General features: G+C 44.5%; 1 protein-coding gene across 6 annotated transcripts in view; it reads left to right on the top strand.

Moving 5' to 3' along the window:
- Positions 1-13,626, top strand: part of NRK (Nik related kinase) — a 100,916-nt gene that overhangs the window by 58,451 nt on the left and 28,839 nt on the right. For 2 of the 6 annotated variants that reach the window (XM_068204759.1, XM_068204761.1), the window contains exons 13-17: positions 29-193; positions 933-1,091; positions 4,374-4,523; positions 10,864-10,995; positions 13,181-13,248. In XM_068204759.1, the coding sequence (XP_068060860.1) occupies positions 29-193; positions 933-1,091; positions 4,374-4,523; positions 10,864-10,995; positions 13,181-13,248 (674 nt within the window). Of the gene's footprint in view, positions 1-28; positions 194-869; positions 1,092-4,373; positions 4,524-10,863; positions 10,996-13,180; positions 13,249-13,626 lie in introns of all 6 variants that reach the window. The other 4 variants (XM_068204758.1, XM_068204763.1, XM_068204760.1 and 1 more) reach the window with 3 other exon arrangements.

Genomic DNA, 13,626 nt, shown 5'->3' with positions numbered 1-13,626 from the left:
GCAATGTTGTTCCCTGGCTTTCTTCCAGCACCAGAGGCGAGAGCAGGAGCTACGAAGGCAGCAGGAGTGTGAGCAGAGGTGGCCAGAGATGAAAGTCAGTCAGAGGAAAGAGGAAAGGGCTAAAGAAGACAAAAGGGCTGTGGAAGATGAATACTTCATAGTAGATGGACAGAGGAAATTAGAAAAGAAGCAGGTATGAAGAGGGTGTTTGCTGACAGCAGTTTGCAGCTCCCTGTTCTGTATCTGATGCCTTTCTCAGTTCCCTTAGGGTGTTCCCATCTTCTGAGTCATGGACCAAGGAGGGACTTCACTTCATTTAATGCCTCTGGTTCTCAGATTTAGCCGGCCTTTGAGATAACTTAGATGTTACTGAGTCACCTTCCTTGTCTACAGCAGGGACACTGCCTCTCCCACTTTTGTCCCTGCTGTTCCTCTGTGCTGAATTGCTCTGATTGAAATTCCTTTACCCTGAAAGCTTCCAGCCTCAGCTAAACCTAAGCTTAAATCTCCAGTCCCCATTTTTCATTCATGTTGTAACCAAGACCATTTCCTTTTCACAAAAACGGTGGAGCAGAGATTAATTTTACTGCTGAACTGTCATTATCAAGTCTGTCACCTTGACCACAATGGTTTTCTAGTGTTTCAGCTGCAAATTGATTTGTAATGAAACAGAAGCATGCAGTGTTTGATTAAAGACCTCTGGTTTTAGTAGAAGTAAAAAGAACAAATACGATTTTCTGACCTGCTGTCTAAAAAGCCAGACAGTGTTTGGTGCCACTCTGTTCTTCCTGTCGCTCGGGGTTCTGACTCTTCTGTCAGCCCTGCTGGAATTGTGGTCACTCTGTTCTTTGAAAAGCCACTATTTCCAGCAGACAACTTGGTTGTCCTCCAAGGCATCATTGTCTCTGAGGTTCATCACTCTCTGCTTTCAGAAGATGGAAGATGTGCCACACAACAGGAAGATGCACAGAACTCTCCCCAAAGATCAGACACAGCTGCTGTCTCTCCAGCATGACCACAAGCAGAAGAAGGAGCTTTCCAAGAGTTCAAATGCAGGAGTGCATCCTCCATCAAGCAGCACAAGCAAAGAGGTACTGTCTTGGCCAGGGCAGCATTTTGGTGCTTTGTAGTTGATGATGCTGTAGGAATGCTGAAGCAGAGCAGAGATCTTTAAACCTACATCTGGAGCTTGACCTGTCTTTCTACACACTTATGCTACAGTCTTCAGTTTTCATTAATATTCAGAGGATAAGGGAAAAGAATTGTTCTGTCACTTCTGTTTGAGTTGAGAGAAGGGTTTGATTGGTGAGTGGAGAAATGAGGTTCTTCTGGTCAGTAGGTGTCATTCCCTTGTCTTTCAAAGAGGCATGAAATAAGGTAATACCACCTGAGGTTTAATAGAGGTCTTTGCCTGTTGTTAGGGTTCACAGAATTGACCCAGGCACAGAACAGCATCCTGCCTCCTGAGCACAGATCTCTGTGCCCCCAGTAAGCAGGCTGTGATGCCTTTTCTTGTTATTTATGTCCCAGGGTAAGGTTTGATGGATCAGTGATAGCCACATATATTCAGCTTGTACTGCAATCCATTTTCCTCCTTTGCTAACTCTGTCAATATTTCTACCCACCAACTCATTCTGGTCACTGTCACCATGTCATGAAAAGCTCTGGATCCATATCCATGACATCTCCTCATTCCTAGAATGCTTTTTTATATAATCCCAACTGTTAACCCAGTTCTGCAGCTGTTGTGTGATTTGTTGTGTCACTAAGGTCTGGGTCAAAAATCTGAGCAGCTCACAGGTGCCTCCTCAGTAGAAGAGTGGATGTGATGTTCTCTGCAGTCATGGCAAAGTATCTTCCCAAAATGCCCAAAGAGAGGCATGAGGAGAGCTCATGCACATGTAAATAGGAGAAATGCAGTACAGCTTCTTAACACCTTGCTGCTGTCATCTTTGTCATCTTCTTGTGTTTGTGTGTGTGCTGCAACTATTCCCTGAGCTGAAATGTCCTGTATTGATAAATAGTTAAATGTAACTGCTAGGATTGGTGAAGTGATGAATTTCAGTAACTGAGTAGAGTCTGCAAACAGTTAAGCAGCAACATGAAGTTAGGAAAACAAAAGATAATAAGCTTCTTGTTAGAGGAGCAGTTTGTGAAAACGGGAGTAATTCTGTTTGAAGTACAACCTAACCGTCAAAACCACAAATGCCCTGGTTCTAAAGGCTTTATTGTACTGTCTGATTAAGCAAATCGTTACTGAAATTTGAATGAACTGCTCTTGAAATCAGTATTTGTGTGATGATGGAGGGCTGGGTCTTATTCCAGCTGAGGAGCAAATTGAGTGTGGACAGAGAAGTAAGCTGCTTTTTCTAAATACACAACATCAAAGTCAATAGAAAAGCTTTGCCTTTTCTAGGCTTTTAATGGGTGAAAATGCAACTCTGATGATTAATTTATTTTCTACTTTACTGTAGTTAGAAGACAAAAAACAAATAAAATACTGTCTTAGATACTCATCTCTGTTTTTGGCATGTGTTTTGTAAATGACTCCTTGATAGCAAAAGGAAGTATGTTACAGAATTTAGTGTGCAATCACTGTTAACTTTTAATTTAGTGGTGAAATACAGTATAATTAGTTGCAGATTAGTTGCTTTTTAGATTCACAGCATGAGGCTTTTTGTCATTATGGCTACAAAAAAATATTCTAATTTTAAGGATATTGTGCTATATTATTTACTTAATCTCAGAACTTCTTGGAACTCACAGATCCTTCCACTAAATTGATAATTGGTGGTACAGGGTTGCCTTTTTTGGTTGAGACTTCTTTGTCAGCAGTCGTAACTATTTGCAACTATCTAAAAATGCTTTAAAGTTGTAACTGTTTTTAACAGGGATAAGTCAGTGATTTTACTCCTGTTGATACTGATCTTTTCCAGTTCATTAGCCAGAGGGATGTTAGTTCCTCGGTTGAGAGAGACCTGCATGGTAACAGTGGTAACCTACTCAAGAGTGAGTTTGTTTGTACTTTTTAGGGCTCCCATTTCTAGGACCAATCATCAATACACAGAAGCTCTTGAGAATTATTGTTTCATTGAGACATTAAAAACACACAAAAAATCCTAAACACCTCCAAAGCCTCAGGTTTAACATTTAGGGGTGCAGAACCCTCTCTTGGGGTTGGGGTGAGCTCACAGATGTGAGCTCACTCTGTGCTGTATCTGATCCCACCAGCACCAGAGTGAAGGAGCTGGGAGGCAGACTCCAGACTAGCTCAGTGCCTGGATGGGGTTGGCATCAGTTCTGCAAGCCCAAAGTGTCACCTGCATGAGTTTACATCTGGACCATAATGCCTTTCATGCCAGCTCCCCTTGGGCACAGAGCTGGGGGGTGAATTATCATCTCTGGCTTTTACATTTTCTCCCTTGCTTATAGTAAAATTTGCCTTTCATTATTACAAATGGCAGGTAATGAAAATGTGGCCTCGAGAGCGTGTTCACTGGAGCTAGAATTTCATGGTGTTTGGCTGTGGTTTCTTGTTTTAGTAAGGGTGGTTTTTTTTAGGTTTTGGTCTTCTTATTTTTCCACAGTGAGACAAAGTGGAATCATTTTCCATGTCCTCAGCAGTTTCTAGGCTGTGCTAAGAATATGCTTACCTTTCTGATACAGGTAACACATCCAGACATAGTGAGAGTGCTGTTAACAATGCCCACCCTGACAAAGATAATAGGGTGTTTTTATGGCATTAATCTCTAGTTTACTGTGTAGAGCTGTTTCCAGGCTGCTGAATCAGAGGATATGCTAAAGATTTATGTTAGAGGATGGGAATTAGTCATGTTGAACAGAACTGAAAAGCGTAGCGGGGTCAAAACTACAGGATAAAGACTTTTGTGATGAGCAATGCCCTCAGGAAATTTATTCCTTCGATATCATGTTCCTCAGTCTTTCTCACAGTACAAGTAATATACCAAAAGACAGAGTGTTGAAAGTGTTTTAAGGCAGAAAGCAACATGCAGTAATGTCGATGCTGTGGAAGGGGGTAATTAATGCACAGCAAAACAGGCTTCATGTTGTCAAAGATAAGTAAGTATAAACAGATGATTCCTCCCAGCTAAAATCCCAGCCTGCAGCCAAAGGACTGGCCTAGAATACAGCAGATGGAAACCCAGGCACTTCTCCTTGCTGCAGCTTGGAAACCTGATGGAGAAGGAAGGGTTGCAAATGGAGAGGAAGCAGTGGTTTGTGCTGTGCCAGGGCTGTCCTCCTTGGTGGGAAGGTCCATCAGAGGTGGTGTGCTCTGTGCTGCCCTGGGACAGCGTCCAGCCCACAAACCTGGGGCTCTCTGTGCAATGTGCTGCTGCTTTTGTTCTTCCCAGGCCGAGGACCGAGCAAAGAAGAGTGGCAGCATCCAGCCCTGCCTGTGGCCGGCGGCGCTGGGACACGAGGCCACCCCGCAGGCCAGGATGGGATCCGGGAGCAGCTCCAGCCCCTGCACCCCCGCACCACAGAGAGCCCTGCTAGTGCAGGTACTGCACCCGCCCGGGGAGGAGGGCCAGGGCTGGTTCCAGGCAGGACAGCCCATCAGAAACACCATTCCCTTCAGGCACAAAGGACCGCGGCCTGTGCAAACCAGCTCTGAGGTGTTGTGGTGCCACCACTGCTGCTGAGTTCTGTGTAGAATTGTACTTAAGCACTGCAGATCAGGGTTAGATAAGAGTTATTTTTTATGCTTGGTTGTTGATTCCATGAAGCTCCTCTCAGATGTTTCGCAGGAAGTGTGAGTGACAGTGCTGCTGCAGTCCCTGGATGATGTATTATTTATATGATGCCATAAATGAATATGGTACTTTACAAAACAAGTCTAAACCCAAAATTTTTATGAGTGAAACCATGTAAACAATCAATATTTTTATTGATCTTATGAAATAATCTGTAAGTATGTGGAGATACAATAAGGAGCAATGCAGAATCAGATTTGACCTATGCATATAGCCCAGAAAGTCTGAGTCTTTAAAAATTTCAGTATTAGAGGTAGAAGTGGGATCTAAACAGTACCTATGTAGTGAAAACAGTCTGATGAAGTTCTGCATTGGAATCCTTCTCTCAAAACATTTTAGCTCCTGATATTTTTACCAGTTCTGGAAGAGGTGATTCATGGTTCCCGCAAAGTGCTCAAAAATTGGGCTTCCTTTCAACATCCTACTCACAGTGTATGAAGGAAGTAGCTTGGACTGCAGGGCTTTTTTTCTCCAGTCTCTTGTGAAATGACTGTAAGTGTATGTGAGCAAAAGAGAGACAAAGCAGCAAGTAAAAATGGAATAAACTGCTATAAGTGTGAGCACAACTCATTTAGCCTGGATATCTCCACTTGTTCTGAAGGTATGCAGTGGCCAGAATAATCTTATTGCTGGTACGTTTTACATAGTATTTCTTATGTAAATTTCGTAGTATTTCATTTTTGCATTCATTCATCCCCTCAGTCACAGCACTAGTCTTATTCTTGACAGCTTTCAGTTTCTGCTGGACTCCTGGATGGATGGATGGATGGATGGATGGATGGACAGTTTTTGTATGCATCTCTCCAGTTGCTTCTGTGGGATTTAGCTAGTGCTACCCACCAGAGAGTGACATTCAAATCAGGCTTAGGCATTGTTTGTGTGCTTCTGTGGCATGTTGTGACCTCATTCTGTGCTGGGTCATGGAGTCAGAGGGGGAAGGTCAGGTTGCAGAAGAGGATGGGTTATTGGTGGCAGCTCAGCTGCTTTCAGAGCATGTCACACTGCCTCGCCAAAGCAGCAGTGTGGGCCTGTATGCTTCTCTGAGCATACCTGCAATTATGGGTTATTACTGTGAGATCAGGTTGTATTATCCTAAATGTTTCTTAAACTCGTTGTTGATTTGACTTCAGGTGAACATTGTGCATGAAAGGTCACAGAGTCATAGGATGGTTTGGGTCAGAAGGGACCTCTAAGAGTCACTTAGCCCAACCTCCCTGCCATGAGCATTTTCAACTAGATCAGGGTGCTCAGAGCCCCGTCCAGCCTGGTTTTGAGTGTTTCCAGAAATGGGGCATGTGCAGCCTCTCTGGGCAACCTTCTCTGGTGTTGTACCACCCTCATCATAAGAATTTCTTTCCTTACTTTCCTAAAGTTCAGGGTTCTGACTTTACCCTTTGCCTGAGCCATATCCCTCAGGACTATGAACTCCACCAGTGTGTGATCACTGCAGCCCCAGCTGCCTCCAGCCTTGAATTCACCGATTAGATCCCCTGTGCTGGTGACCCTCAGGACCAGTATTGCATCCCCCCTGGCAGGGCTGCCTGTCACCTGGCTGGAAAAGTTGTCCTCTGTGCATTCCAGGACTCTGCTGGATTGCCTTCAGCTCACCGTGCTGCTTTCCCAGCAGATGCCAGAGTAGCTGAAATTCCCCAGCAGGAGGATTTGGGGAAGCAGCTCTCCTGTCTTGCTTTGGTTCGTGCCCTGGAGCGAGTCTCAGAGTCTGAGGGTCTGGGAGGTGGATAATAGCTGGCTCTTAGTGTCTCTGAGTCAAAGCCTCCCTGTGCCTTTCCTCTTCAGGTTGCTTTGCTGTTTGGTGATGATGGAAAAATCACCAGAAACAGATGTTGTGAGGAGAAAGGCCTCATTTCACCTGATAGCTTTTACCTGGAAAAATATATTTATGTTTGTCTTCTCACATCCTTTTTTTCCAGGGCCTTTTTGTTGTTTCGAGTCACGAGTATTGTAAGTGGACTGAGTTGATGGCCTGGCTTGCAGCATCAAATCACTGGAGAGCTATTGCAAGGTCTACAAGAAGGACATTTTTATCTTAGCCTTGGGCAGAGGCTGGCAGCTTCCCTAAGGCAAATATTTCAGCCCTGTAATAGCAGTGGGAGCATCCATAGTTTATTGCAGGGCATTTGGGATTCTGCAGGAGTACAGTGGCTGTACAGAGGATAGTCTTGCCCTGCTTGGGGGCCTCTCTGGGATGAGAGGCTGCTTCACCTGGGACAAGTGATCATTCCTCTGCACCCTGTCAGTGCTTTCCTGTTTTGTAGCACCTCTTTGAGCTGCTGAGGGGAGTGCTGAGGAATGAAGCAGTATTTTCCAACTTCTTTCATGTTTCTTGATGGAGACTACGCTACAAAAAATGTATGCTGTTTAGGGTGATGGTGTTACGTAAGGATAATAGCAGCAAGTGATGCACAGTGGTTGCCATGTGATTTCAGTCTCTGCTGGGAGGTGCCCTGGTACCCCTCACGAGGCAGAGCTCCAGCTGACAGTGCATGTGGACAGGGAGAAGCCAGTCTGTGCTGCTGCCTGCTGTGTTCACATGGACTCCACATGAACTTCAGTGGGTAATGTCTAAATCCCCTGAAGGGTTATTTTTCCCTTTGCTGGTTGGGAGCAGCTGTTGCTTCCAATGGCAGCATGTTTGGACATGCTGCCTGCATTAACTGGATGAGATGTTTAGGCAATACAAGTGATGGGTCAGGTAGTCACCTGGAGATTAAAAGACACAGAAATATACTTGTGAAATCCAGTATGTGGGTGCCTAGTTGATTTAAAATAAAAGTGAACTGTGGAGTTAAAATGCAAGCTGAATTCATCACAGATGCTGCACTGAAGAGCTTCTAGCCAGGTTTGTCAGAGAGGGATCATCTGCCAGCACTGCTCTGCTCAGACGAAAATTACTTTTTATTTTCAACAGTCATATTCTGAGAGATCTTGTGGTACATCCTGGGTGCTCAGATCTCTCTCAAAATTATTTCACTGAAAAACTTCACACAGCTCCTGAGGTGAAAGGAGCATGATTTCTCAGTGCCTTCCATCCTGTCTGTCTGCTGAGGGAAATGTGAGATTCAGAGTATACCATTTCCACCTGCTTTGTACAGGTTTGTGTTTGCTGCAGTACATAGCAGATCTGGCTCTCTGGTTGTGGTGGTGTGGGATGAGCTGTTTTGGACTGCTTCCAGAATTTCACAGAGGCTTCTTGAACAAAGTCACTGAGTCCAATCTTCTGCCCAGCTTCTCCTGCTGCCTGACTAGTGGTAAAATTCAGCTCACATCTGAAATTAGCTCCATTTTTAATTAACTCCTATGGTTTTCCTATAGGATTTGCTAGGTAGATATTCTCTGTTGTGTGGGGTGATGTGACTGAATCATAACAAGTCTAACAATATTACACGAGCTAGCTATATGTAAAGCCATGGACTGCCCTAGTATTCCAGAGTACATCTGCTCAAAAGTTTAAGAAATTCCTTTTCCTTATGCTGTTTCCTAAAAACACTTGCACTTACTCTATCTCCTCTATGTAGATTCAGTTCAAATTAGTAACTTGGGCATCCTCCAAAGAGCAGTGCAGCCTGTCTTTTCAAAACTTCTTGCTTCTAAATGCTTTTAAACTCGCTGTAGTAATGAGTCTTTTGTGATGTATCACCTTATGTTATCATTTTGTGAGTCAAAGTGTTCTTTTCCTTGGCTCAGTTGCATGTCCCTTTATGGTTTGAAGACACACAGTAAGTAACACTTTCTCTACCAGTGCTTTCTGTGCATGAGGAGAGCTGCTGTTCTTTATATATTACTTACAAGAAAAACAATTTAAGGTTCAAATCTCAATAGTTTAGAATCATTGTTAGGTGGAGAGGTTTAAATTGTTTTCCCTATGCAAACCTAAGGAGAATATCAAACACTGATTTTGGGGGTTATCTGAGATGGTTTTGGATTGCTTGTGGAAGCAGGTGTCTGTTCCTGGCTTTACACAGAACTGGTGTACTGGGCAGAGATTGGATTCACTCAGTCACTTATATCATGACTCAGCAAAGCTTATCCATGCTTTTAAACATTTCTTTGGGAATCAGCAGGACTCAAAGGTTGGAATTTAAAAAGAAATATATGTATCTTGTTGAAAAAGTGGCAAGAAAAAGAAAATCCTCCTATATTCTGATAATAATACACCTGCTACAAAACCTGTTTCTGTACCCACAATGGATCTCTTCAGGTGAGCACTTTGCTGCTCAAATAATTCTGGTTAAATAAAAACTGTTATTAGAGACAATCTTGTTGGACAAAAAGGTATTTTGAAAGGACATAGATTATGTTACAACTGCTGAAAAAGCTGTTTTCTGTAAAGAGAGTCAACGGAATATATTGCCCAAAAAGGCAGGAAAAGCACCCGAATAACTAAGTGAACTTCTCAGGACTGGTTTTGGCTGTTGACTTTGTCATACAGGTCTGGGAGGTTGCAATGAGACATCTTTGACATCTTTTATCTAGTTTTAGAATTACTGCCTGTCAATATTTAATTGACATTGAATATTGTTCCCATGAAACTTAGTCTTGTACAGTTATAGAGAGTTCATAATCCTGTTATCTTCTTGAAAGCTGTGTGAAGTTCTAGTTACTGTGGTTTACTTTCTACAATGGAGAAACTGCATAATGTTGTAGACTTACCTGACAATAAAATACTCAATCTGAGTCATTCTTTGGGGAAAGTGTGCTGTAAGTGCCTTTGGCCTAAGTTGCAGTAACTCAGTTCGGACACAGGAATTTGAACTCTGACTGAGAAAAAAATTGCAAACTTCATTCTTAGGCCTTGAAGGGTTGGAGGTGCTGATCTTGCCATGTGTTTGAGGAAGAGGCACCTCCCAGAGAGCCCTGGCCTAGCACCGCATGGGAAATCAGACAAGGTGAAGCACAGCGTGGTACAGCTTCAGGCATTTCTCTAATACTTATTCAATTTCTGTAATATCCAGCTGATTCCAGCATAGCAGAATCTGCCCTGCAGACAAGCCCAGCTCAGACAGGGTTCCTGTGTGCTCTGTCTTGGTCTTGTGTCCAAGAGGATTTCTCATTTCAGGGAGGCAGTACTCTCAGCTGACACACTTAACTCTGAGTTTCTTCCTCTTTGGCAGACACTGGGGTAGCAGATCATCAGAGTGCAGATTTCTTCTTTTACATACAGAAAGAATCAGATATTTTAGCTTGAGTTTTGCACTGCTTACTTCTTGTTCCTTTAGAGTGAAGACTTTGTAAGGAAGTAACTTGATTCCTTCCCCTTCCCGTGCTGTTCTTGGGGTTTTTGCTATCCTAGTGCTCTAATTGGACACCTTTAGGGGTGTTTTAAACACAGGTTGCTGCATTGGGATCACCTGGACTTGACCACCCATGAGGATGTAATCTGAGCATAATTTCATTCTTTCTTACTGCATTCTCAAATTTGATCTTTCTTTCTTTTTTTCAAGTAATTGAAAACTGTGTCAGAGGAGGACCAGGGTCCCCTCATTATAACTGGAGCACTTAAAGGTGCTTGCAGCTCGCAGTTTGCCTCCATTGGCTGTGGGTTGGTGGTGGTCATGCAAAGAATATTTGGATGCCAACATCTAAGTTAGGGGAGATGGGTTCCCACAGTGATTAGACTAAGGAAATTCTGCAGTGGAAGCATTGTCCAGGTATGAATGAAATGTAGTGACTCCACAGCATTTTTTGCATCATCCAGGTAGTTAGTTCCCTGTGCATTGCCTGTTTGCTTCTCCATAGATTTAAGAAAGGTGTGTGTGTGTATGTGTGTATATATATATATATATATACACATATATATATATACATACACAGAGAATAGATTATTTTTACTATTTCTTTTTGTTTTACCCTTCACCTTGGGATATTTGTGCCTAACATGCTAACCTGCTGGAAATGAGTAGCTTACTGCACAGTGAACAAGGTGAGTAGGGCTCTATCCAGGCACAATATTCCTGCTACGCTTAGTGAATATTTAATCTCCCAAGTAGACCCATTGATCTCTGTTGAGACTGCAACCTGTTAGGAAGGCAGGGAAGTGCAATTCACCATGTGTTTTGTTTGCTTCAAGTGTGAGAATTTCCGGGCTAGTAAGGACGTGTACCACAGCAGCTCCCTGTCAGACATGGTGACAGCACCGCTCAGCCCTGGGCAGGACGACGTGTTCTGGAGCACGAGCCACAGCAAAGAGCAGCCCCCAAAGGTGGGTAAAACTCGGGGTGTTTGGCTTTCTTGGGGGTTGATTGCACTGCACTGTGTCATATCCACCCTCTGCACTTCATGAAACTCTGAAAATCATGTTCCTTGTACATGAACTGGGTCACACTAATCTAGAAAGAGAGATGCAAATTTACAGGGAGGTTGGTGGTGTGGGTTTATGTGAATGTCGTGGTTTGACACTGGCCAAATGCCAGGCACCCATGAAAGCCATTCACTCACCTTCTTTTCCTCTCAGCTGGGCAGAGGAGAAGGAAAAAAAATTAACAAAGAGCTTATGAGTTAAGATGAGGTCTGGGAGAAGACATTCCAAGGGCAAAACAAGTTCAAATTTAAAGGTATAAAGCAAATTTATTATTAACAGAGTCAGAGGGGGATAATGAGAAGTAAAATAAGCCTTTAAAACACCTGTTTTCCCTTCAGCCCATCCCTTCTTCCCACCAACAGTTCAGGGAGACAGTGCATAGGGGTTTTGGTCAGTTTGTCACCTGAGACGTTCTGTTTGCTCAGGGAGAGGAGTCTTTCCTCTGCTGTGCCGTGGGGTCCCTCCCATGGGCAGTCTTCCCAAAACTGTTGTGGCATGGGTCACTTGTCCACAGGGTGCTGTCCTCTAAGGACAGGCTGCTCTCGTTTGGAAGCAAGGACTCTCTCTCTGTCTCTGGCAGCAGGGCCCCTCTCTCTCCATTCGGGTCTCTCACGGGATCACAGCTTTCTCTGGCATCCTCCCACTCTGGTGTGAGCACTTTTCCCATGGGCTGCGAGTGGATCTCTGCATGCCCTGTGGACTTCATGCACTACAGGGGGACAGTTTGTTTCACCATGCTCCTCGCCATGGCCTGCAGAGGAATCTCATCTGCGGCGCTTGGAGCACCTCCTCCCCCTCACTGACCCTGGTGCTGCCATGTTGTTTCCCTCACATGTCCTCACTTGCTCCTCTTCTCTGACTGGAAGTAAAACTGCTGCCCGTAGGTACCATTGCCAACAAGTTCCACCAATTCAAAGATTCCCACAGGACCCCGCAGCACCGAGAGGTTGATCTCGTTTAGGTTCGGTGTCGGGCAGTCACTGGCCATGTTTTCCCTGCTGCCGTGCTGTGGGCAGTGGCGGCCGCGGCGCTGGCGCTGTTCAAGGCCTCTCTTGGGGCAGGGCACCGGGCAGGAGAAGCCGCTGCCGCCCCTGCCCTTCTGCCCGCAGCGGGGCTGCCTGGGGCGGCCGTGCAGGCAGGGCTCGCTGCAGGCCGCACCGAGATGGCGGCGGCCGCGGCGGCACATTGCCGGGGCTGGGCCGGGATGGCCCCGGCGGGGGCACCTCGCCAGCCCGGACAAAACTGCCAGCGTGCTGATTTGATTTTCCTCTTAAATGTGCCATCACAGAGGCGTTACCAGCCTCTCTAATTGGGCCAGCAGCATGTCCATCCTCAGAGCCAGCAGAGATCGGCTCTGTCAGACATGGTGGAAGCTTCCAGCAGCTCCTCTCAGGAGCCACTTCCATGGCCCTCCCCACTACCAAAAACCAGGCTGTGCCAAATCAACGCAGTGTATAATATCTGTACACATACAATATCTGCAGGATCTGTGATTGCAGACACACCTCTTTTGTTAGACCAGGTATTTGTAGCAGCCTGTTTGGTAAAAATGTCTGGCTTATTGTGGAAAAGCTTGTTAGTTTGTGTAATTGAGGTGATGGTGTATTTCTCTTTCTAACAGAATTTCTAAGAACAAGTCCAAGACTATTTGAGGAATTCATATGCCCATGTGTGTATTTAGTTTATTGCTTTGCAGTTGCGGTGTGTGTGTCTCATTCCCCAGCCTGTGGTAACAACATAAGGTAATCCACCAGCTGGGGAAAGCTGCATTCAGTGACTGCAGGTGCCTTTCATGTCTGCTTTAAATATTGATCAAGAATGATACTGACTCTGAGGAAAGGTGCAAACCTCTTTCTGTCTGCACCCTGATAGACTGCACAGGCTGAGAGCAAACTGGAAACACCCGCTGCTGACTTGCAGCTTCCAGTGCTGATATCATGGAATACCACCCCACAGGTCGCACTGAACTATTGTTCATTTCCGTTGGTTAGTCTTATTTTTTCATTGATACAGGATAACCATAAGGTTTATTGACTGAATCTACAATATCAATAGCAACCTTGAAATGTTTGATTAAATCCTTAAGGTTCCAGAAAGGACAACCTCGAAATTTTACAGCAGGGATCAGCCTGGCCATCAGAGATGCCTTTCAAGGTAAGCTCTAAAGTGTTTTATGCTTATTCCAAAACTAAGCTTACACTCTATACTTTATACACATACACTGCGCTTATACTGTGTTTTATGCTTAAAGTAATTTTTTTAATGCTGCTTTATTGTCAATAGGAAAACTGAAATATCTGACAGATGCTCTACCTCAGTGCCAGAGGCACTGGTTTCAGACTAGAGTCAGGTGTCTGGATGCTTTGGTGAGGGGGGTCTAGCCTCAACTTCTTGTACAGGCACTTTTAATTACAGCTTGTGCTGCTTGTTTTGCCTTGAGTAGCTTGAACAGGCAGCTTGTAGATGTATTGTGGCAATTTTGGCAGTCTGCCCTTCAGGCTGGTGTACTTTTTTCATATCCCAGGAGAACAG

Source organism: Anomalospiza imberbis, chromosome 14, assembly GCF_031753505.1.
Source record: "Anomalospiza imberbis isolate Cuckoo-Finch-1a 21T00152 chromosome 14, ASM3175350v1, whole genome shotgun sequence".
Lineage (NCBI taxonomy): Eukaryota > Metazoa > Chordata > Aves > Passeriformes > Viduidae > Anomalospiza > Anomalospiza imberbis.
Note: the sequence above shows the minus strand (reverse complement) of the source record. Positions and strands in the feature narration are given on the sequence as shown.